Here is a 24,473-nt window from a genome sequence, read left to right on the forward strand (position 1 = left end):
TCAAACCTTCTATACTAATTATGGTGACTTTTTAAATCAAAAGTATTTAAACTCAGAATAAAGAGAAAATCTACTTTTCCATTTTACCCCAAAACTGTCCTATGTGAGGATTGTGGAGTGAATGTCCTTTATGAATATTGGATGTTTAGGTTTGTTCCCTAGCCCTTTCCCTGGCACCTTTTATTCAGTGCAATGCACTGTATGTGTGCGCTGGATAATTAAAATGAACGAGAGAAAAAACCCCACCATGTGTATTGATTGATGGCTTCTATCATGACTCCAATATGCTTCTAGAATTACAACAAAGGGAAGCAGGTACTCTGAAATACTTTAAAAACAACACCAAAAGCAGGAGTACTTTGTCATAAAAGAAGCATAATTTTTGAAGTGACGTTAACTGCTATTTTCTTCTTTAATAAATACAACAGAAACAGTCTTTCATTGTTATAAAGTGGGTACTATGGCACTTCAAGTTAAAGGCATAAATGTATAGATTTCTGTAGAATTGTACCATTTGTGATTAAGACATCCTATAATCTGTTTGAAAGCAGATGTCTACACTTACTGCAGCTTGAATGTTCCCTGTAAATGCAGTGATTTCCCCTGTACTGCTAATTAATATCCTGTTGTTACCAGAGTTCCTGATACCAGCATAATAATCAGAAAAGACATTTTTATTTCTTGCCATTGTGGATGATAAGGCAGGAGAAAAATGAAAAGGCTAAATTACTCTGTATTCTCCTCCACTGCATCTCATACAGGTAAAATTGTACTCTCCGTGCCTGAACTCTTACCTTCTTAAGATTGGCTCTGCACAGTAAAAGCTGGCTAATTCAGGTCATGACATAAATAGAGCTTACTGATTCAGTAAAGATATGTGATTTGTTTGAATTTGGCTCAGGACAATGGACTAGTGTTACAGTATGCTGGTAATGGCAGACATTTCTTGATTCTATATTGCAAAACCTGACCTGGAAGTTCCTATACAAGAAACAATCTCCTCTTTTATATAAGCTTACAGACACAAGTTTTCTTATCTGTAGATGAACCTAGCTTCTGGCTAGACACACAAAACTGTGCATCATTGGGTATCCTTGTTAATTATCACAGACAAGAAACCTGACTTAACAGGGGATAGAGACTAGAATGGCTGATGCCTCAGAAACAAAGTTGGGGCTCCTGGATCTGGTATTGTTAGCACTGAAATCCTACCTGAATACGTATGTCGAATCATTTTGAGTCTATTTTCCTTCAGTGGTACTTATTTCACCATAGAATCAAGAACATTAGAAGACAAAGCTGGATAAATCTGTTAGAGAAATGCCTTCATAAGAATGTCTTGACGCACCATTTGACCCAGCAATTATAAACATAATCTATTTCTGAATAATAAAATTGTTCGTATTCTATCTGCTAATTTTGCTTGCGACTGTTTTATTCTTCCAGAAGTCCTGCATTGATTGGATGCTTCATAGTAGATAGAGAATATTTCCAAGAGATTGGCTTACTGGATGAAGGCATGGAAGTATACGGAGGAGAGAATGTGGAGCTCGGAATCAGGGTAAGGAGCATAACCAACCAACACTGGTGGCTTACATTTAAAATACAGCTTGCTGCTTATTGCAGGGGAAAAAACAGTAAAAAATGTACGGATGATGGCATGCAAAGGAGATCCACAGCTCTGTAGTAGTATAAATCATTGTATTTGAGGGGGTGAGGGGGAGGGGAAGAGCAAATCTCATATATTTCTTTAAAGAACTTATCTGGGACAAGGATAGAAGTACAGAATTTGGTATTGTTCTTTCATTCAAGTAACAGTGTTAGAATCTCAGAGATGATACCTAAAACTCCCTGCTTACCTGTGATCCTAGATTCGGTAAGGAGGATAGTTTCTCACAGATGTAATGGGAAAAGCCTTTCTGGATTACTTGGTTTATTTAAATTAGGAAAACCTCTATGGAGCAAACTGGAATATATAGGCATTTATGCTGCTTTCTCTCTGGACAGGAATTAAGATATTAATAAAGTGTTTAAGTGCACATATTTTCTTCTTCCATCATACACTCTTAATGTGTTTACTGTATGTGGAATTATGTGTGGTTTGTGTACTTCTTTCTACATCTCTTCAGAGCTAAATACCGTTCTGAAAATACAGTGCTGTTCTGTTTGAGAATCTTTCAGCATTTTGATACAAGAGAAATTCTTAGATAGGTGGTAATGAAAAATGGTATGATGTGCGTTCTAAAATTAAATTCTGAGCTCTGGTATGAGATGTTAGTGGAAGCTTGTATTTTGTGCTTTTTAGTTGCCAGAATAAAAGCATACTGTTATACAATAGCAGAAGAAGGAATTCATTTTAAAAATATAGAATTCTCTGCTGAGACTGTGAGATATAACAAAATATACTCATTTTTGCTTCTGGGTTCCTGAAATTCTTTTTTTCCCACCTGTCAGAGATAAAGTGTTATTGCAGGAAGACTGAAGCGCAGGTCCCCTCTGTTACATTACAGCACAGTTTTAAGGAAAGGGAGAGAGAAATGCAAGACTGCTGCTTTTAATAACACCATTCTCCTCACTGTGAGGGCCGGAGAGCCGCCTTCTGTTCCCAAAACCTGATTTTGCAACTCAGTGTTGCGATGAGTTGAAAATTAGTGTCACTTTGATTTTTCTTTTCTTTTTTCAACTGACAAAACTATTGTCTCCTTGTGAGTGCGAGGAGTTTTACCTAGTTTTGCATCATGAGATATATGCTGTCCTGTCCACTATACTTAGCCTTGCAGAAGTTGATTGGGAAGAGTACTTTGATAGGCAAGACCACAGACGCACAAATCTCTGCATAACTGAAACTGCGGAGTAGACTGGATCACTGGAATAAGGCCCAACACTGCTCTGATTTCCTTATGGCTTTTTGTCTGTCTCCAGGGAAGCAGCGCCTGACCTACATAAAATACTTTCATCTGTAACAGATTGTAGTGTGCAAGGTAGCATAATGTATGCTGCCTCGTCTAACTTTATCCTGACTTGGATCTGTGTTCTTGGCTATATCAAAACAAATTACTGAGCTGTAATGGACAGATTTTTCAGCAGTTTATTACCAACTCTTCTCACAATTCTCAGCATATCCCAGGTAATACCAGGATGAATATAAATGTACAGTGCAATATTAGAGCTTCTGGGAAGCACAGTATTATTTGGTAGATGTTAAGCTTGAAAAGCAAGCTCCTGCCCTCAGCCACCTGCTTCTGGTGCACATCTGGGGCCATACACCATGCATCTTGGCAAAATACAGGTGGCTGCTTCAAAGGTGCTCTCACATTATGGTGGGCAGCCATGTCATTCAGGTGCATCCTAAGCGCTTGTCCCTAGAGGTGCAGCTCCCAGGGGCTGCCTTTCATTTCCTTTAGATAGGGCTATGTGGAAAACTTCAGTCAGCAGGTGATTTCAGGCCAGATGGTCTGTCTCTGCTGCTTGAACTACATTTTCGTCTCTGCAGCACCGAATAGTCATCTCTAGATTATTTGTTTTGCTTTCAACTGTGAGACCCATGATGAATCACTTAATAAAGACAGTAATTGTTCTACAAAAACTACATTATAATTACAGTATCAGTGCAATAAATAACGTTTCCATTTTTAAATTGTGCTCTCCAATCCATGACTACAGATTGTTCACTGTGCTTCATCTTTCCTTGCCATTTTCCTTTTTTAAGAAGTATCTAGCTTCATCTAGTATTCTGCTGTGTGATATGCATTATCATGTAGGGATGGAGAAGCAGACACCGTGTGCCCAAACTGGTCTGGTGTCCAGGCTAGCCAAGAAGTAGCATGTCGTGTATCACATTCTCTGATATGATGGAGTTGATATCTAGTGAAATTTCCTTGATTTTTTTTCATGGCTTGAGTTTCTAGGCAAATTTCACACTACTACTTTGTAGTATTTAGGCACTGGAAGTCAGTTCTATCATTGGGAAATTTTATGTGTAAGGATATAAGAGCAAACATGCACAGCAACAGGAGAGGTTACTTTCAGCTACAGAAATAGCATTAAGATTTAGGATCATTTGAGCTACCTGTTTATCTTAAACACGCTAAGAACAACATGGTCCGGTGTCCTTATATTACTAATTTTGTTCCAGAGGATGTAAAACAACTGTGAGCCAAACTCATATGCGGACCAGCTGCAGCCTCATATGATGACAGGACTGGGTAAATCACTCTCTCTGCCTATGCACAGTGTCAAAGCCTTATTCTCCATTTGCTTTGTTAGCAGCCTCATCTTCAGTGATGTGAGATAAGATTTAATCTCCCAGCTGAGATGCTTCTGAGAAGCAAAAAGTCTACCTATTTAGGATTTATTTTCATTATAAAGGAGAAACCATTGCTGTGTCTTCTAAAATCTTGGAATGATTTATTTTCAGCTGAACTGGTGCGATTTTTATTGCGCAGGGACAGGAATTAGACCCTGACAAAATGGAGACTTAGCCCAGTATCTTCTCCCAGGAGGTATTTTTGTCACCTCATCATCTGCACAAATATCTAGTTATATGTGTTATATGACTTACTATTGGAAACTGTAACGGAAGCATCCATTGTTGGTAAACCATAACAAGGCACAGAAAACAGGTCTTTGATTGGAGGATTATTCTCTTGACTATGATGACTTAGTTTCTCTACTCAGCTCTATTTGTCTCTAGTTTGGTGTATTATTTTAGCTTCTAAGATATTTACCCTTGTCTGTGGCTTTGTAATAACATTTGTAAAATATTAAACCTATATTATTAAATAAATATTAATAGAGTTCTGTTGCCTTGAGCTAGAAGCTGACAGATGAGTTCAAAATGTGAATGCATTTTGAATATTAGAACCAATGTTACATTTTCTCCTCAAGCAAATATTTTCTTGCAAAGCTATTTATTTGCCCCAGAAGAAAATAAAGGCAGGCTGGTTGATGCAAGACATCACAGCATCCTTTTTGAGCAGCTCAGTCACTTTATCTGGGATTTTTGAAAGATTCATTTACTGTGCCCCAGAATCATATTCTTAAATTCATGTTAAGATGAGTAATGCTTCTTTTTGGTTTGTGTTCAATCACTCCCAATTGAATGGACTTAAGTGTGCTTTTAAGGGACCAGATTGCATTTGGAGGGCAAACTGGAATCACATTGCTTATCCAAGAGACCAAATAGGAACTGTGTTGGTAACTGCCTCATAGCAGAAACAAAATGTGAGTGTAAGGCTAGCATTTCTCACCGTTATTTGGGCTCTGCTTCTGGGTTGTGCTTGCACAAGCAGTACTTGTATTTATGGAAGCCCCTAAAAATCTATTGCAATCAATTAGATCCTGCATTAGATGGTTCAAGTCTAGTTTACAGAGGGCTTCTTAAAGACCTATTACAATCCCTACTGAAGTCAGCAGAAGATTTTCTATCAAGAGCAAGCCTGCAGCAATCATTTTTTTGTCTTTTAAAGCAGTCTACATGTTTGATAAAGCTTCGAAATATCTGTTACAACAAAGTTGTTTGTACCACTTTTAGGGATGCCTGAACAAATATTCAGTGGTTTGCCTCCGGTCACAGACTAAGCCATCATCAGAGTCAAGGGAATGTAAGCCTGGGCTTTGACTTAGAGTAATTATTTATGTCACAAAGACTTTGTGCTTGCAGATGAATTCATGTTCACAGGGATATAATGGCCCTGTTAAATGGGTAAGAGGAAATTTTGTTAGAAGGTAATATCTCTTTAAGGGAAAAGGAATGGATCTTGCTCCCACTAAATGAGATACCAAGACTTTACATCAGCTGACCCTGGAGGAAAATTGCATTTATAGTTCAGACTGAGTATGGCACACTGCTTTTATACAGTAGATTGCCATAGTGAAATTAGTTGTATTTGCAATAAAACAACATTATAATAAATATATCTGCTTCATTGCTTGTTAGTCTGGTGGTTTGTCTATAGAAGTTACAAGAAGCTGATGCTTTTGCTGTTGGTGGAGAACTACAGGAATGCATTTTATGAACAGAGATGCAGAAATGAGCTATTTGACCAGAAAATAGTCCCAGTGTTCTTTGTGGTATTGTCCATACAATAAGGTCCCTCTCTTGCAGAGCAAGCAGATGTGAAGTCTGTCATGCCTCTCCCTGATATATTTTTTTCTCAAATTCATTTTTTTGTGGTTTGTTTTGAGGTGGGGTTTTTTTGAAGGTGCTTTTGGCTCTATCTTTCTTTTCTTTTTCCAGTTTAACCTCCCTTGCACCCCAGCTTCTGGGATCATGATTCTTCATTGCTGACTAGTTAACCCAGTCTCATATGGTGCATAGAAGCCTGTTGCTAGCTTACGTGTCCAGTCATTTCCAATCCAAAGTGTTTGCGTATCTCGATTGTTTCTCACTTGAGATCTCTTTCTTATAATATGCCTTAGCAAGATTGTTGTTTTTGATAATCATGAGCAAGTGCAGATATTTATATTTGCCCCCAGATCTCCATATTTATCTGAAAATATTTTGGACTTTTTCTCTAGAAGTTTCCAGCAGTTTCACCTGTCAGTGTTTCTAATACAGGCCATGAATTATATGAATATACAAGTTAGGGTTAGTTTCACAATACATAGACTTAAACAGCTACACTGGTTTGCATTTTCTTCTTCTTCTCCTCCTTGCCATCCTCTTGTTCTCCCTCTTGCAGCACACCAGTGCTTTGGCTCTGCTAGCATTGTGGTCTGAATGGCTGCCCCATACCCAGTCTGAACACCTCCAGTTCAGAAGTAAACCTTTACATTGAAATTTTTTTTAAACTGCAGGATTAATTTTAATGTTAATCAGTTTGTGATTTACCATGCTGCCTCACGAACTGTTGTGTTAGGAAAATGGAGAGGCTGGTGTGCCAAGAGGTAGAAATGACTGGGAGTGAACAAAGAAAGTGAGGAGATTTTTCACCAAGCCGCTGTATTGTGGAACTGTTTGCCTGGAGAGTGAGCAGTGGGATGTGTTGTGTGTGCAGAGCGTTCCTTTCTGACCTTGCTGCCGGGTCCCCTTTCATGGCACTCCACTGAGCAGTGTAGATTCTAAATTCCCTTCAGGAAAATGAATCTAGACATCCCCCATTCTTGCACTTTCAGCTGCCATCTCTTCCTGTGGTCTTAAAGCCATGTTTTAAACTTGATTTTAATAAGTAGGCCATAGCCCTTCCCACTAGGGAATGATTTGCTGTACAGATAAAATCCTTAGTGTACGATCACAGGTGCTGTTCAACAGAATTAGATTGATGATGTGCGAAGGGGAAGGGCTGAGAAGTGCAGCACTAAGAATATTCTTAGTTGCTGCTTTTAGATAACATTTAAATACTGCTTTTTAAGATAGTGATTTCTCTTTAACTTTACATTAAAGCTTTAAATAGAAATGTCTATTTTATTTTTCTCCATTTTGTGAATTAAGAAGAGATCATTTCTCGACTGAACTTTGCAAGAAAAACTTGTAAAGATTGACCAAATGTTACTTCTTATAAGAAACAGACAGTGCTTTTCATAGCTCACACTTTCACCAAGATAAAAATAATTCCTTGGCAGTGCAAGTATGGCGTAAGTACTTGCCTAGCACCCTGTGTAACCAGTAGCGGCTTCTCACTGTGGCTGGAATTACTGCTGAGGTTAATTTTGTTTTGGAAAGTACCTCACTCTGTTAACAACCTGAATCCCAAGATGACACAGACTAAAATTCTGTATTTACAAGATTGTAATTTCAACAGGAAAAAAAACCCACCGCAAAACAAAACAAAATTAAACAGCCTCTATTGAGAATAAAAGGACTTATCATGCCTCCAAATGGGTGTCAGTCATGACATCAACAGAAACTGACTTTCTGTGGCTTGTTCTGGTTTTGTGTCAAACCTACAGTGGTATAATTGGGTTTTTTCCCCTCATTTTGCCCATGAATGCCCCAGCAGGTAACCTGAAGCTACAGCATGTGTAATTATACACACAGACAACATTACCAGTGAATCATTTCTGTGTTTTTGCTCTTTCTGGGGAGAGAACATTTTATTAGCTGTTCCCACAGGAAAGCAAATGATTGATACAGCACCAGCCTACGCATGGCATCACTATACCCTATAAGGAAGGAAGAAAAGGCGCTCGGAGGTTCTCACAGATGGTTTTTTACTGGTTATGCCTGTGTGTTGGCACATTACCAACTGGGCAGTAATATAGACATCTTGATGTTTTATGAGAGGAAATTGTTGTTTTATAGTGGTATGGAAAGAAGTAAAACAGTTTAAGTCAATGTGCACTTCCAAATCAGTGGACTCAGGTGAGATGCAAATTAATTAGCGCATTATTATAAGATAGCCTCGTGTTGAGTATCTTTCTGCACTTTAAGTCACGGCATGGTGGCAATGGCATTCTAGCTTCTGGTATTACAATTCTTCATGGCCTAGTCTGTGAAGATTCCATACTCTTATATGTTTTAACATGATACTGAGGTGATATCTCTATGGAATTTAATTTCATAATCCCTCTATCCAGTGACAGGATGTGTGGGTATGGTTCAAAGCTGCTCCAGGGCAGGTTCAGACTGGACATGAGGAGGCATTTCTTTACCAAGAGGGTGCTCAAACACTGAAACAGGCTTCCCAGAGAGGTGGTCGATGCCCCAGCACTGTTAGTTTTTAAGAGGCGTTTGGACAATGCCCTTAGTACCATGCTTTAACTTTTGGTCAGCCCTGAAGTGGTCAGGCAGTTGGACTAGATGATTGTTGTAGGTCCCTTCCAACTGAAAGACTCTATATCCTGTCCTGTCCTCTCCTTAGCTTTGTATTCTGGTACTGATCGAGTCTTTAGGATTAGTGCAAGATTAACAAGACTGATCATGAATACTAAAGCAGTGGTGATCTGGTTATTCAGTTTGCTATTTGTTCCTTTTAAGATGAAAAGTAATTTCTTTTACTTCCTGTTCATGACTTAAACTTGGCAATGAGATGATTTATGTGTCAGTTATTTGCTGTGCCTAGCAATGAGATAGACACATTTGAAAAAGAACTGGATGAAACCATATGCATTCAGTGACCCTTGAAGCATGTTATCTCCTAGTAACACAAGGCATAGAGTAGTTCCTGCAATCGTAAACCAGCAACACAACATACATAGTTTAACAATACATTGTAAAAGTTTCACGGCTCATGAAGATATGTGCAAAATTAATCCCTGCAGAACAAAACAATTTTAAAAGTACATAATTGAAGTGATTAGCTAAAAGAGGAAGGAAACTACTGACAATTTAATATGGGAAGAATCTTTACGTGTATTACTTTTTCAATAAGAGTGTTTTATAAAGGCACAATTAATGTAAAATGAGGCCTATGAGGCAATTAATGACGACTTCAAAAGTAAGATTCAAGGGATAATTTACGTTTTAAAAACTGAGAGCAGCTCTAGTTATGTTAAAGCCTTTTATTTCCTTTTAAAAAGTCTTTTAGATTGTCAGGGTATGTATTTGTAGGTTGCTTACAGTTTCAAGTTAAGATTATCAGCTTGGTTATGGAAAAAAGCTATTCTTGCACACAAATAGATACGTTTACCTGAAAATATGATGGGCTTGTATGATGATGATATGTAGAATAGTCTTCAAAAACCTCACAGGGCTTCAGTAAAACAGATAAAGTAATTTTAAAAAACTCTCTCTTCAGTCTCCAATTTCTCTATGCATACGGTTCTGAGCTGTGACTGTAGGCAGTCACCTCTTGAAATTAAGTTACACTCTAATTTCCCACTCTGCGGGCCATATGCCAATGACATGATTCTCTTTTCCAGCCCATTCAGCATCTAGAAGCAGGGAGTAAACAAGAGTCATAGCTTCAGTAAGCAGTGTATTTTCTTTCTCTTCCTGTCCACCTATATTGTGATTTTTCTAATCTTGACTTTATGTCACTCAGGCCAGGATTCTGTGTTTAATTCTACTGCTTGGGCACACTTCTTCAATGAGAGGAAGACATTTGACACCAGTGGGGTAGGCAAAGCTGTGCATGGTTTCTTGCTGAATTTGGGGAAAGTTGGCCAAATCCTTCAGTACTTATCTTCACCACCGCAATTATTAGTGAAGGTTTCACTTCAGTGGAGATATGACCTAAATAAAGATTAACGTGTTTCACCCAGTGAGTGTACTTTCTGGGTTTATAGAGACAGATACCCAAATGTACATGACAATCCAAAAACTTTCAGGGTGCGACCCAAAACCCACTGACTGCTCCTGGAAATGTGAACGTTAATTTCAGTGATCCTTGTATCTGACCATTCTCTCTGTCCTCTCTGTAGTCACCTGTCAAGATACCAAAGTAAAAATGCAGATCTGAACTGATCACAGACTTAGCTCATGGTATTGAATAAAAATAAGTTGATTCATACTTGCTTGTAAAGCATCAAGCTCATTATTGGTTATCAGTAAGTGATTAATAGTAATGACAAAGGTTAACAAGATACACAAATATTTTTTGCATTAAATTGTTCCCCAAAATATATTTTAAAGATACGGATGATTATTTGTTTGTATCCACAGTAGTAATTAATTCACACTATTTTTTTTTATCTCCAGGGCATCTTTAATGAGTTCTTCTAATTTTGTCGTTTGCAGACTTCACAGAAGCCAGAAATTGCTTCAGCTTTTTGAGAAATCGCTTAATTATTAAAAAGTTTTGTTTGCAGTCCAAATGAAATGATGATTTAAAACAAGGTCTCATCACTTCTTGGAGAAACTGCATGATCTGTGTAAATTTAATGAATACAGTACATGCCAATAAACTGCTTAGCATCATATAGGGTTTATTCTTTTATTAGATTAAGCTTCCACAACATGAAAAGAACACTCAGTGATTAAAGAGATAAAAAGAAACACTTTTAATGAAGAAGCATTATATAATTTTATAATGAAGTATAAATTAAATATTTGAGAGGGATCAGCTTCAGAATTGTAATTGGTTTGATCAAATGTGCAAATTCAAATAAGTTTAAATGCAATTGAAAAGGATTTACTAAAGGATGTGGATTTAAAAATAAAACTAAATAGAAATGGAGACCCTTTGTCTAGTGAAACAGATTTTCCAGATGTGAATGGAATTTGCTCTAAAAAAAAATTATGACCAGATTGATTTAGACATTTCTAAGGATGTATGAGTCATCTGTCTCTTCCGCACACTGAAGGCTGTGCAAATGCTGTCACTACTGCCCTCGTTTCAGTGGGAACAAGTGAGGGACGATAGCATAGTGGTATTAGGGCTTACACCTTTGCAAAATACTTAAGGAAGCCATTTGGTGTGTTACTGCTGCTGTAGCTGCCTCACTTGTGCCATCCTGCTGGACTGCCCAGTACTTTGCTCCTTCACTCCTTTAACAGAGCGGAAGTTGCAGCTGCTCTGTGTTCTGCAGTTTTACGTGTCCTCTGCTTTCCTGGCTCTTCCAATACAAAGAACATGTTTTCTGTTTGCTCTGTGGGGCCGCTTTAACCTTGGTGAACATAAATTCACACAGATGTAGAGCCACAATTATAGCTTACATGTAAACGTACCTTCAGTAAATTAACATAAGAAGTGCTTAGAGCTTGGACAAATCCTCCACATATAACAACTGAAAATTTAAAAGGGAGATTTCCCCCCCCCCCTTTTTTTTTAAGTCGAATCTCTGTATTCATTTAATGTTCCTATCATCTCCCACTTGCTTTGCTTAGTTTAAGTCATAGACTTTGCTGATTTTAGTCTTTCAGCTTTGAAAGTGTTAGAAGTTGCCTTGGCACTGCTACTGTCCCTTTACACCTTGAATTTTTTTATGGAATTTTACTACCTTTTGGTAGTGATGAAGGAACCCTTTCAAGAAAGGGAAGCTCTCTAAGCCTTTCTTGGGGCTATACCAAATATATGAACCTCCTCCAGAAATTCAAGAATAAAGACCCCTTTCTGAGGCCTTCTTGGGGGCCTCAGTGTGTGAAAACACACTGAAGTGGATTCTGAGAGCTCTTTGGAAGGGAAGCTCCAGTTGGTGTGTTCGTTTTCTAAAAGTCTGGTTTTGCAAAGCGAACCAGCAGGACCAGAACCTCAAGAAATTCCTCCAAAGAAAAGCAAACTTTCTGCATTGCTGGGGCTCCAGTAATCATGCTAAGTACTCCCGAAGATATGCAGGTCCCTCACACTTGAAAACTTTCTAAGTTCTTTGCCTTAAGGCAAAGCCTGAGACCCACTGGTGTGATTGATGCTTTTACAGGATGAAATGTGAATTGCTATTTATTGTATCACAATGATGGAAGTATATGTTATTTTTGACAAGTGTGTATGTATGTTTAGGGATTTGGCAGGAAATTGAGACTATTGCTAGCAATTTCCACCTCTGGCTACCATAGGTCAAACATCCTCATAGGCAACAGGAAAAGGTGCTGTATTTCCTTTTCACTATAGTTTAGGAAATTCATCAAGTTTCTTCCTTGCAATTTGTACATGCAAGTTTTTCATTAAGAATTACTGATTGCAGCGACAATATGCTCAGAAATAAAACATTTTACTTCAAACTGTTTCATGTGGTTAAAAAAAGTCTTTGAAGCTCTTTTATCTTTAGACTTCCATGGGTGATAATTTAGAAGAGCTTCACTGGTTTTAAACCTTTGTATTTATTTATAGCCATCACATAAAATAACAGTGCTGGAGAACTAGAAAGGTGCTATTCAGTATGGATGAAGCCTGAATACAGATTACTAATGACAGCCAAAAAAATAGCTGGAATTCTACAAGGGGAAACGTGAAGTTGTGAGGAATTGCTACTCCTATTTCTTAACTGTAAAGATAATCTCATGTCTACAGGAATTTTATGAAAGATGAAGAACAGACCACTCTAAAAGACTTCACAACTTCCCTCTGAGTCTTTAAGAAAATATATTTCTTAGTATTAAAATATTAATTTAAAAAAAACCTAAAAATGGTCTTTGACCAAAAGGTGTTGGTTCAGAGTAATCGATGAGTCTCTCCTATGCACTTTTGTTGTGAGATTTACACCTTTTCAAGATGTCTTGAAAAACCATCCAACCATCCACAGTGGCTCCAACAGAATGGTTGGATTACCATGGATTTGTTTACATGCGTGAAGGAGATGGGGGGAACAAGGAGTGGTCAGATTCAGGTGGACAGCTGGTCTGAGGAGAGGAGGAAGATCTTGACGGAGCTGCAAGAAGTTCCTTTATTTCAAATATAATCAAGGAAAAATGAAAAAAACCCTAACAGTTTCTGTAGCAGTCAATCATGTTATCTTGTTTATCATATATCTTGTTCAGTATAGCATTTAATATTTAGTGTATGACTAGCAAAGCCCTTCAACCCTTGGCTGGAGATTTTGCACATATTTTGGGGAGTTGGGAATCCAGAATCCCTTGAGATTCCCAGAGAGTTTCATGCCATTTGAAAAACCCATTTTAATGCCTACCTACATTTTCTTTCTCTACAACTGTCTCTCCCCTAAGTGCAATGAAATGTTTGGAGAAAAGAACTTTCTCACTGTACTGTAATCCCACTGGCAAAGAACGTGTGTGGGAGAGAAAGGTACCATGGCTTGTCCTAGATGTGACCAGCTGAGCACATCAGGATTGTGCCTTCTGCCCTTATAAAGTATTGCATCCACTTTCACTCTGTGAGTGCTCTGCAAGGCTTCATAGCCTACATCTAGGGTAGTGCTACTTGTTTGGTGCTGTAACTGCAAGCTCTCCATGCACTGTAACTTTAAGATTCCCATATCGTCAGATCACATGTGTTTCTCATGTCTTCCTCTTTAAAAAGCCATTAATTAAAGGGCTTTTATTCATCTTGATATATGGAAACTATTAGTATATATCTCTAGTCCAGTTTTGGTGCATGCTCATCACATTTTCATGGATTGCAGATTTTTGCTTAGAAATAATAGTATTTGGTTTTGAAGCTATTTAATACAACTCGCCTGTTCTGTCAGCATCTGTATTGACAACTCCCTCTTAGCATTAAGTTTTTAAGTGAATCCGTGGTCCTTGCAGAGTAATTAATTAGTCTTTAGAAATAGAACAAATACTGACAGTGTCAGAGAGAAAGGAGTGGCCAGCAGATTTGATTAATTGGTGTTTATTCAGGTAGTGGGTAATTGTTATTTACAAAGTATATTAAAGACTTTGTCATCTCAGGATGTTTTTTAAAAACACATATAACTTCATTATAAAGTCAAATTAGATTTTACTGATTACTGAATCAGTACTAGAATTATAGATGAGTCCGCTTTTCAGATTTTCAGAACCCAGACATTTACTTGGAAATTCAGCTTATTATAGACCGTGAATTTTTGGCTCAGCTTGTTGTCAAGATGGCATTCAGACCTAACTCTGAAAATCCCACAAAGGACTTGGTGCTCACGTTGGACTTGGATTGAGGCCATCCTTAGTGAAAATGAGCAAACGTTAGGCAGAGTAGGCAGCGCATGCGGTATGTGAGTTGTCTTGTCCTAGGCTAAGTTATGACCACTCTACATCTTCCTCGTCTTTTATGATACTAATTTAAACAGTGTACAGTGAGTAACTCTGAAACAATTTATAGCTGAATGTCAATGCTGTACTGAGAAATGGCTTGGACTGAAAGCAGGCATTGTGTGAGCAAAGCCTGATGATACTTCACATTTAATCTTTATTAGGAAATGTAGCGGAACCATTTGGAATTAAGTGTTTGACAAACATTTGGAATTAAGTGTTTGCCCACTTTATATGACATTTAGAAAGACAGGACACAAATGTTGTTTCCAGATTATTTATTCTTCTGCCGGATCAATTGCCCATTTATTTTTAAATATTTATGATCATCTCAGTTTTGCCCTGATGTTGGTAATGGTTATGTTTATTTGCTCTTGCGGTTTTCCAAGTTCTGGACACGGATGCATGCTGAAGTCTTTTCAGCTCCCTTCTCGACCGTACAGTAGGTTCATGGTTCTCATCTTCCAGAGAGCTCTGAAAACCAAGGCTCTATCTCTTCTCCCAGCATATGCTGAATGCAATTAGGCACCAGTTCAGAAATGGCTTTGTAAACATTCTGAATCTGTGCCACGTTTTCTGATCTCAGGAGCTGCCAAATGCCTAAATGCTGTATTCAAGCCAGATGTCTAAATATATAAAATGAATGTCTGAACAAAGTGCCTCCTTAGTAGAGCATATGCCTATAGGACGGACAGACCTGAGGGCTCTGAGAGCAGCTCCAGAACATGATGTTCTGCCAACCCACATCCCTGGCCACTAGGAGGGAGACCAGAATATGCTCTGTCCTGGATGGGCTGTATGAGGAAGGAGCACCCTCGTTCTGGTTTTTTGCTGTCTTGGTACGGGATGCCAAGCCTCAGAAATCCCTGCTAGCAGTATCAGAAGGCAAATTCTGTTACTTCTCAGTGAGTACACCTGCCTCTGGGACACTGAGGTACTTGTTCAGCAAGATCAAACAGTTTGAGTACATCTGAGTTTTCACCTGAGCAGCATCCACTCAACCATTCTGTAATGGGCTGCCTTGATCTTGTTTGGGAGTTTCCATTATACAAGATACACAGAAAAAGAGCTTCTATGTAAAATAATTCAAGTACTTCACTGACTGTTAAGGCTGCCAAAGTGTTTTTCTCTTTTGGTGAAAGCAGAAGGAGAGAAAATCAGAAATGAATGCAATACTCATGGTTAACACTGTGGACGTTTGTGGTAGTGGGCAAAACTGAAACACACTTGAGCAGGTACAGTAACCTACATGTCTGGCTGGGATGGAGTTAATTTTTCCTGTAGCAGCCCTCACAGTGCTGTGCTGTGTGCTGGTAGCTAGCGAGGAGGTGGTAACACACCGGGGTTTTGGCTACTGCTGAGCAGGGCTGGCTCACATCAAGGCTGTCTCCAACATCTCCCCCCTCGCCAGTAGGCCGGGGGTGGGCAAGATCTTGGGAGGGGACACAGCCAGGAGAGCTGACCCCAACTGACCAAAGGGATATTCCATACCATATAACATCTGCTCAGAAATAAAAGCTGAAAGAAAGGAGAAGGAAGGGGGCCATTTGTTGTTTACGTTTGTCTTCTGGAGCAACTGCTACACATACTGAAGCCCTGCTTCCTGGGAAGTGGCCAGACATCACCTGCTGATGGGAAGTAGAGAACAAATCTTTTGTGGTATTTTTCCTTTGCTTCCATGTGCAGCCTTTTGCTTTACTAAACTGTCTTTATCTGGACCCACAAGATATTTTTTTTTCCATCTTATTTTTTCCCCCTCTGTGCTGCTGAGGAGGGGAGTGATAGAGCGGCTTGATGGACACCTGGTGTCCAGCCAAGGTCCACCTACCACACTACATTGTACATTTTTTATAATTTCTGAGAGTAGTGTGTTTCACTAGGCTATCTTAGTCTTTGTCACTCCTCAAAAGAAATAAACTTGGTCCTTTCTGAGCTATGATTAAAGCAAAGAATAAGATGTATTTATATTCCTAGTCTTCCTTAAACCTGAAACTTTAGTGATCTTTAAAAGTTGATTGGCCTAGTTTCCCTTTGTCTAGTTCCAGATTCTGAATAGTGCATGTATGCATTGAGAGGGACTGTGCACAATCTCAGGCAAATGGGTGCAAGGCATTAAAACTTGAACCCAGATGCTATTGTTTTGGATGACCTATAAATGATTTCATCAGTTATCTTGAGAATAGCTAAACTGATCCAGAAAGATTGTGATGAGAGGCTACTGGTAATATAATAATTCTGTAGTAAGGTTAAGTAGTAGTAATAATTCATGGTAAGGCAAGGTAATAACTCCTCTCACAACTGTCTAAAAAAAAAAATCTGTATAGTCAAATATGTCTTGAGTAGTTATTGTCCTTTGTAACAATGACAAGCATAGAAATAAAATTATTTCAGTGTATTTACTAAAGGACAGCAGTGGTGTAGGGAGCTCTCACTAGCAGAATGTCTTTTTTCCTCCTAGGTATGGCAATGTGGAGGAAGTGTTGAGGTTCTACCTTGCTCCAGGATTGCCCACATTGAAAGAGCACATAAACCATATACAGAAGATCTAACTGCTCATGTCCGGCGAAATGCACTAAGGGTGGCTGAAGTCTGGATGGATGAATTTAAGAGCCATGTCTATATGGCATGGAACATACCCCAGGAGGTGAGTCATAAAGACCAGTGTTTGCAAGCTTTGGCTTTAGATCCTTTTGGGTTTGGTTCCTATTCTGAATTTTTATTTTTCTTCTATGTTTTTGTTATTTGTATACACATATGTATGTATTTATATCTTACATATAGGCATAAGATATGCCTATACCTACATACTTACATATAAAAATATGTATGTAGTTGTGTCTTATTCAAGAATCATTCCTTTGTCTTCGGGTTCCTTAAAAATTAATTTCTTGTCAAGTTCATCATTGTCACTGATGACTCTGCCTGGAGATTTTAATCTAGTAGTTGCAGAAGTGTGGAAGAAAGAAGCATCAAATCTATATTACACATCTTATTTTGAATTTGAGTCTCTTATTTACCATCACAGAGAACTATAATTCCACCAGATTTGTGAGGGGAGTTCTGCCAAGGGGTGAGAGATGTTAACATCTATCGATTCAAGTGTGGATGTATCACTCGAGTAATTTCACATCAGAGTAAGGGTGGCTGGTGGATGTCATGGCATATTGCAGAATCTAGCTGCAACTCTTGCCCTGCTTGTCCAGATTTCTTTTCCATAGATGAGCAATAGTTGGTGGACTGTATTGAAAAGATAATGTCAGATGGCTAACCTGAGAGTTCTGTCTGACATCTGATTTTAGATGTTCTTCATTTCTGTAGTCAGTGGTATTTGATCTATGAACTGTTGAGAGCTCTAGGGCTCTGAGAAAGGTTACTATTATCCTGTACCTATTTGGGATCCATGCAGAATAGGTTGTTTCCACCTAGAGGTTGGAAACCATGGCTGTAGTTGAATTTGAGGTTTGGCTTACAATGTGCAGTTCTCATCATTTTAGCAAAAGCAAATATTATAGACTTAATAAATGAACTTGGTCAATTTACTTTTTCTTTAATAAAATATCTGTAAAATCTCTCTGAGTGATTTCGCAACTGTTCAGAGAAACAATTTTGCCCTGATTTTTGGTTTGAGAAGTAAAATACTGTACTTCTCCTTCTTTAGTTTAATAAGGAAAAAGGGTTAGAAACAAAACAACAGCTAGATATATGAATGCTGTATGATTCAACTACTTCCGATAATTTCCTTCATCTCTCATGGTTAAAACTAGGTAATTTTGGCAAAGTGGTAAGTCATTGTCCTATTTTCAGGTTGCAGAATTAGCCATATGATATACCATGAAAGCACCAAGAAACAAATTCCTCTGTGATCTGGTATAGGGAGGGGACCTTTCTGGAAGTTAGTCTCATGTTGACAGAATATAAGCTACCCTTTAAGTGTCCCTGTTTTGAGTGGTCGCACTGCATTGCATACAAGAATAAAGATGTTTCTGGAAGACAGGGTTACTTATTTTACATCAAAACAATTTCAAATTAATTTTATTTGTGATTAACCTGACAGATTTATATTTCAGTTTCTATTTTTCATTGTTAGTTATTTTCCTGAGAATTGGTTGATCTTCATTGATTGATCAAGTTTCAATTTTTTGACTTGCAAACAGCATTAACACAAAACTTATGAATTCCTTTTTGTAACGAGGATATGGAGTATTATACATATATTTGCATAATAGTCATCCAGATATGGTGGTGGTGGTGCTTAATCTTGTGCAAAGTTGAGATTGGAATGCAATTTGGAAATCAAATTCATAAAGGACACAAAGATATTTCATTTTACAAGTAATAATAACACAGTATCGAATGTGCTGATAGATCAGAAGAAAAAATAAGCCTGTTCTAATAAATTTAAAAACTCACTTATTAAACAAAGGAAACAAATCTATTTTATTAAACAAAGGAAAAATAAATGCAGTGTGTGGATTGAACTGATTTCTTCAGGTCACAAAGATCTACTGTGCATCAGGATGTTTGCACAGTAGATCTTGTACTGCCGAAACAGATTTGGTTCATAGTTTTGAAGAGGAATAACAAGTTTTCTTACTACTTCAATCTGCAGTCATTTTCCCACCACAAATGTTCTAATCGTTGCACTGAACTGCTTGAATAAATTGCGATGCATATTATCTTCTCTCTTCATCTTCACAAAGGCTACTGCTGTCAAACCATGGTGCAAACTTAAAAGCTGGAAATGGCAAGCGCTAAATCAGCTTTTAATAGTGGTAGCCTCTTCTGCAATGTAATGAGATGCCTCTGTTGTAGGGGGAAATCTATTATTATGTGTATGTATGGAACCAAGCACAAAGAACCTTCATTTGTATCTCTTCATTGCTGTAGAAAACTAAACACACACACACATGCCCACATACTTATTTAAGATATACTGGGAAACAGCTCAGTTTTCACAGTTGTAACAGGCCTATAAAGCCTGAATCTACTCATTACGTAGTAATTGCTACTCGATGTTCAGAGACAGTATGGCACCTTTGTGACCATCAGAAGGTTTTCCTGTCAGATGGGATCTGTGACTTACAGCTGGGTACATTCAAGTGTTGCTCACCCAGCTTGCATCTTTTGCCATGGGATAGGGAAGGAGTTAGAAGAGTGTGGGGGCCCTGCTTTGTTCTGACAGCCTGACATGTGCTCCAGTATCCCAAACCAGTTGTGTAATTTGAAGCTAGTTTAAGTATCTTTGTGTTCATTGTGCAAGGCCTGGTGCCAAGAATCGGGGGAAGAGCTCCGAAGACCTAGGACTTCCTTTTCCTTTCCTGCACTAAACTTTGCGAGTACTGAACTGATTCTGGAGCAGTAGGAAACGAGTACATGTTTAAGGAAAGCTAGTGGCGTTTTAAGGGGAAGATGAAAATACAGTACAAAATTACACTCCCAAGCACTGTAATTGAATCAGTCAGTATAAGGAAAACCTACATCATTAATTGGAGTCCTCTTTTATACATCAAAAGGTTAGGAGCAATGCAGTCTCTGGTTGGTATAGAAATATCTATAGAAAGAGGAGAGTATTCATTGTAAAGAAGCAACCTAAAAAATAACTCAGAGCTTGTGGGACACTTGTAATACAGACTTCCAATAGGCAGGGGGCAAAGAGATGCATTAGGTCAAATTTAGATATGAGACTGCATGGCAATATTTCTGTTTCATCTTTGCTTACCTCAAGATTAAAGGTGAAATAGCAAAGAGGGACAATTTTTAAATCAAACCTAGCTTCAGCTTGGGCACAAAGATGTTGAGACATCATTGTGAGAGACATGCAGAGAGGACTGACAGATAGCATGGCCAAATACTGTTACACAAGTGGATAACTACAGGAGTAATTCTCTCTCTGGAAGCTGATGAAGTAGTGTACTGGTAATGGACTGTGCAGGGAATAGAAATGTTTTCAGTTACAACAGTTGGGACTTTCCATGAAATATGTTACTCCAAAATGTTAACCACAGGACCTGTTTTTTCCATGGAAGAATTCCCAGATCTGTGAGAAGCACCATAGCCAGCTGTTTCCAAAGGTTTTAGTATTTGAGAGCTAATAGTAATAAAAAGGAGTTAGACTAATTTGGCAGTGTGCTGTGACTGCCCTCTTGGGATCTCTGTGGGTGGCTCTGAAGTACTGAGGGCTTCAAATGGGGATCTCGGACACCATGGTGACTTCTGCATTGTAACTACTTAGATAAATAGATTCAGAAAAGCACTTGAAACCCAAAGGAAAGATTTTTCAAATCCCAGTAGCAAGAGCTGTGCTCTCCGTGTGTTCCCCCTATATTTTGGGGGTTTTAGGTTTTTGTTGGGTTTTTTTTTTTTTCCCCTCACATCATATTCTCAGCTTTGGGGAATACACTGAGCTGTTGCAGGTGATAAAGGCAGTGTGCTGTGTGTGAGCTATTTTCCCCCTCCAACTGCATGGGAGATGTGATTACTGAGGCCCAAGATGCTCTTTCTTACCTCATACAATAAACTAGGGGGAAACAAGCATTGGTGCCTGCAGGGTCGCATGAGAAAGGAGTCGGGATGCACTGGACCGGTTCAGTACCAGATCCCAGGAAGCCTTGTTAGTGCTGGAAGTCGAATGTCTGTGTGCTGGCATCCTCCTTTTCCTTCACACAAGTGGCAGACACACTGGCAAGTGCAGCCAGAGAGCGGTGCATGTGCAGGATTTGTCCATGGGATCAGCTGGCTGTCTTACAGCACCCTACAGTGTGTTCCTCTATCTATTCACTTGCTAGAAAAGTCAAGGGAAAAAGATCGCTTAAGAAGTAGTTCCACATATAGTTATATGAATGATGTAGGGGATGGGAGTCATCGTTTTTAAGGATTAACTTGAGTTACACCTGTTTATGCCAGATCTCAGTTTCCTACTTTTTAGTATACTTTGCTAATGTACACGTCATTTTTACTTTAGTTAGAAAATGCTTCCATAATAAAAGATACTTGTTCCAGATTAACATTAATTCAGTGCTTTGGGATGTAAGGAGCAGCAGTTGCTTCAGCAGCTCTGAAACCTAGATATTTACAAAGATACCTTTTTGATGTGTAACTAAGAAAATTCAGTGCTTCCAATGTTATTTTTAAATCGTATCTGGTGGCCGACAAAATCTTTTGGGGCGTTTATGGCCCAGTTAAGGCATCTGTTTAAGTAGATAGATTATAGGATTTCGCTATGAAAATTTATTTATCCTGCATTTTGTTCTGAGGCAGAAGAGCAGAGTGTGGAGCAAAATGTCTCATTTTACTTCTTGTCAAATAGCAGCTGTGGATTTGCACTTAGATCCCTCTCTAAAAATTTCCACTGCATGATTTTAATGTGATAAATTATTGATTTTTATATACAGGGACTTTATGAAACTCACACTTTATGATCTGCTCTTATGATAAGCAGAAATTAGGTTAGCCAGAAATGTAAAGGAGAATAAAAATTAGAGGAGAGAATATTCTGCAATTGCCTTTATCAAAAATAGCAACTTACCTTTTTACATGACAAGAGAAATTTAGTAAGTGGTATTTCAGAAAGGTGAGCAGAGCTTCTGCTCTTTGCAGTGAAGCAGTAAACCCAGACTTCAGAAGCAGCCAGAAAGTGTCATATACTAATGATTAGGCCACAGTGGGACACCGGCAATAAGGTTGTTTCTAGGGCAACTTGCTACTTCCTGCCAATTACTTTTGGATTTGGAAAGAGCCAGGAATTTATAGAACAGTGACATTCAGCGGAAGCTAGATCTAAACCCCACTGAAGTCAATAGGACTGGTTCCATTGACCAAAGCAGCCTTTGAAAGAGACCCTACCATGGTGACCTGTATCATATTTAATTGGGCCACTTATGGAGCATGTGTGGGTAACAGACTCACATCGCAACCTAAAGCAGATAATTATCGCAGGCCATAATCATCTTTGCAATGAGGGAGACTCTGGATGATTAGTTTACACAGAAGTGTATCACTGATGTCTTTTCTGCCTTTTCTGTCTTTTGTTTTATGTGCAGGACTCCGGAATTGATATTGGTGATATTTCTGAGAGGAAGGCCTTGAGGAAAAAGCTCCAGTGCAAGACCTTTAGGTGGTATCTCGTCAGCGTGTATCCAGAAATGAGAATGTATTCAGATACTGTCGCCTATGGGGTGGTAAGGATCTTGTTTACATTTCCCGTTCTAAAAAAGTTGGGGAGGAAGGTGTAGTAGTGGAAGTAATTTATGAAGACAATGCCTGGCTCTTAAATAGAAGAATCAGATAAACTTGAAGTCACTAGTTAAATAATTTGTTAGACTGGTTAGTTGACAGAGACAACTGCTCTGCTGTAGTTTATGCTGAGGTATTCTGAACATTATCTTCCTCCCTGAGTTTTTGTTTGTTTGTTTCATGGCTTGCATTCCACTCAGAGATACTCAAGGCATGATTTTTTAGACACGTAGGAGGTCACGTCAATTGGAAGGTTTGTGGCAGCAGGTGAATTGACAAAATAGGCTCAGTATTTTAACTGCAAGCTTCTTAATATTGTAGCCAGATCTTAATTTAGAACCTCGAATGCCTTTTATTTTGGGATCATCATCATCATTACTTGTGTGACAGTAGTACCCTTGTCTATGTTGAAATCACGCTTGAGTAGTACTGTGCTAATTAAAACAGACAATTCTTGGCCCTAGAAAACAGCAATCTAAACAGAGAGGGCAGGTGTGCGTGACATGGAAGATGAAAATCAGCGAACAGGCACCCTATGATTTTATATTCTGCTGAGAATTTTTCATCAGCCTTTGGAGGTTCCTTGATGGCAATATACAAACCAAAAAGAATCAGAAGAGTTTGTAACAGAAATACTGAACTCACTGGTCAGCAGAACATGCATATTTGGGTACTACATGATAATGCACATGATGCAGTCTTTTGTCTGCAGTGTTAGAGTAGCCTCATCAGTTAAGAAAGATGTGAGGAGTAGGCCTTATTATTTGTTCTATCACAAAAGAATCAGTGGACAGCTATGGCAACATATCTGTAGAGGTAAAGGGGGAGTGTTTTATGAAATACTGTTCTATGAAACAAAAATATAAAGTGCCCCAATCTTTTTAGTAAAAGAACAGTTTGGATCTCTAATCTTCCTTGCAAGCTTTCCTGTTCGCTTGCATGTCTTATAATGGAGAAAGGTGTGATATTTCAAAGCAAGTCAGCTGCTTGCTGATTCTCTAAGTGCTTCCATTCATCAACTGTCTTCAATTTTTGTAGAAAAGAGATATTGCTACTGTAGCATTATCATTAATTTAAAAAAATACTGAGTAATTACAAAAGTTACCTGAATAGGGGTGAGGGTTAGGATGTAGGCATCTACAGTGTCAACATCTGTATTTATTTCCTGAATCCCAGATTTCCTCCTGTTCTGTGAGAGTTAGGAAAATAGTTGTATCATTCATGTCTAGTTAATGCTGTGGCATGTAGCTAGGGTTAGGGCTGGTGGCCAGAGTAAAGGTTTGGGAACCGAATTTCTTTCTGAATTCTGCAGTACCCTTAGAGTTAGGAGAAAGCAATGTCAGTGGGTCAAAAGCTGATGTATTTAGTGTACGGACTGGGTCCCTGATTTCATCTTGATGTTTGAGATAATTTTGCAGATTCGAAGTTTGAGTTTGTGGAAGAGGTTTTGAAAAGTCAAAGGTAGTGATGGATTCAGGCACGAATGGATCCAGGATATTTATCATTGGTTTGGAGAGAGTGGTGCCTAACATCTGATTACGATTAGAGGTCATGGCTGTGGTTACGTTTATGGCTAAGAAATACAAAGCTTTGAGAGAGGAAACTTTATTTAATTATTGCAGCTAAGGCCAATATTGATACCTAATGCATATTTTCTCTTTAACGTTGAGATTTGTTCTATCATTGAATTTAGAGTTATGTTTGGAGTTGGAACTCTTGTAGAGATGAGTTCATGGGT

General features: G+C 38.5%; 1 protein-coding gene across 5 annotated transcripts in view; it reads left to right on the top strand.

Annotated features, from left to right (window-relative positions):
- The window catches only part of GALNT18 (polypeptide N-acetylgalactosaminyltransferase 18), a 336,920-nt gene that overhangs the window by 262,597 nt on the left and 49,850 nt on the right, over positions 1-24,473 (top strand). For all 5 annotated transcript variants that reach the window (XM_054827877.1, XM_054827880.1, XM_054827881.1 and 2 more), the window contains 3 exons: positions 1,447-1,561; positions 16,962-17,147; positions 22,543-22,680. In XM_054827877.1, the coding sequence (XP_054683852.1) occupies positions 1,447-1,561; positions 16,962-17,147; positions 22,543-22,680 (439 nt within the window). The remainder of the gene's footprint in view (positions 1-1,446; positions 1,562-16,961; positions 17,148-22,542; positions 22,681-24,473) is intronic.

The sequence above is a fragment of the Grus americana genome, chromosome 5 (assembly GCF_028858705.1).
Source record: "Grus americana isolate bGruAme1 chromosome 5, bGruAme1.mat, whole genome shotgun sequence".
Lineage (NCBI taxonomy): Eukaryota > Metazoa > Chordata > Aves > Gruiformes > Gruidae > Grus > Grus americana.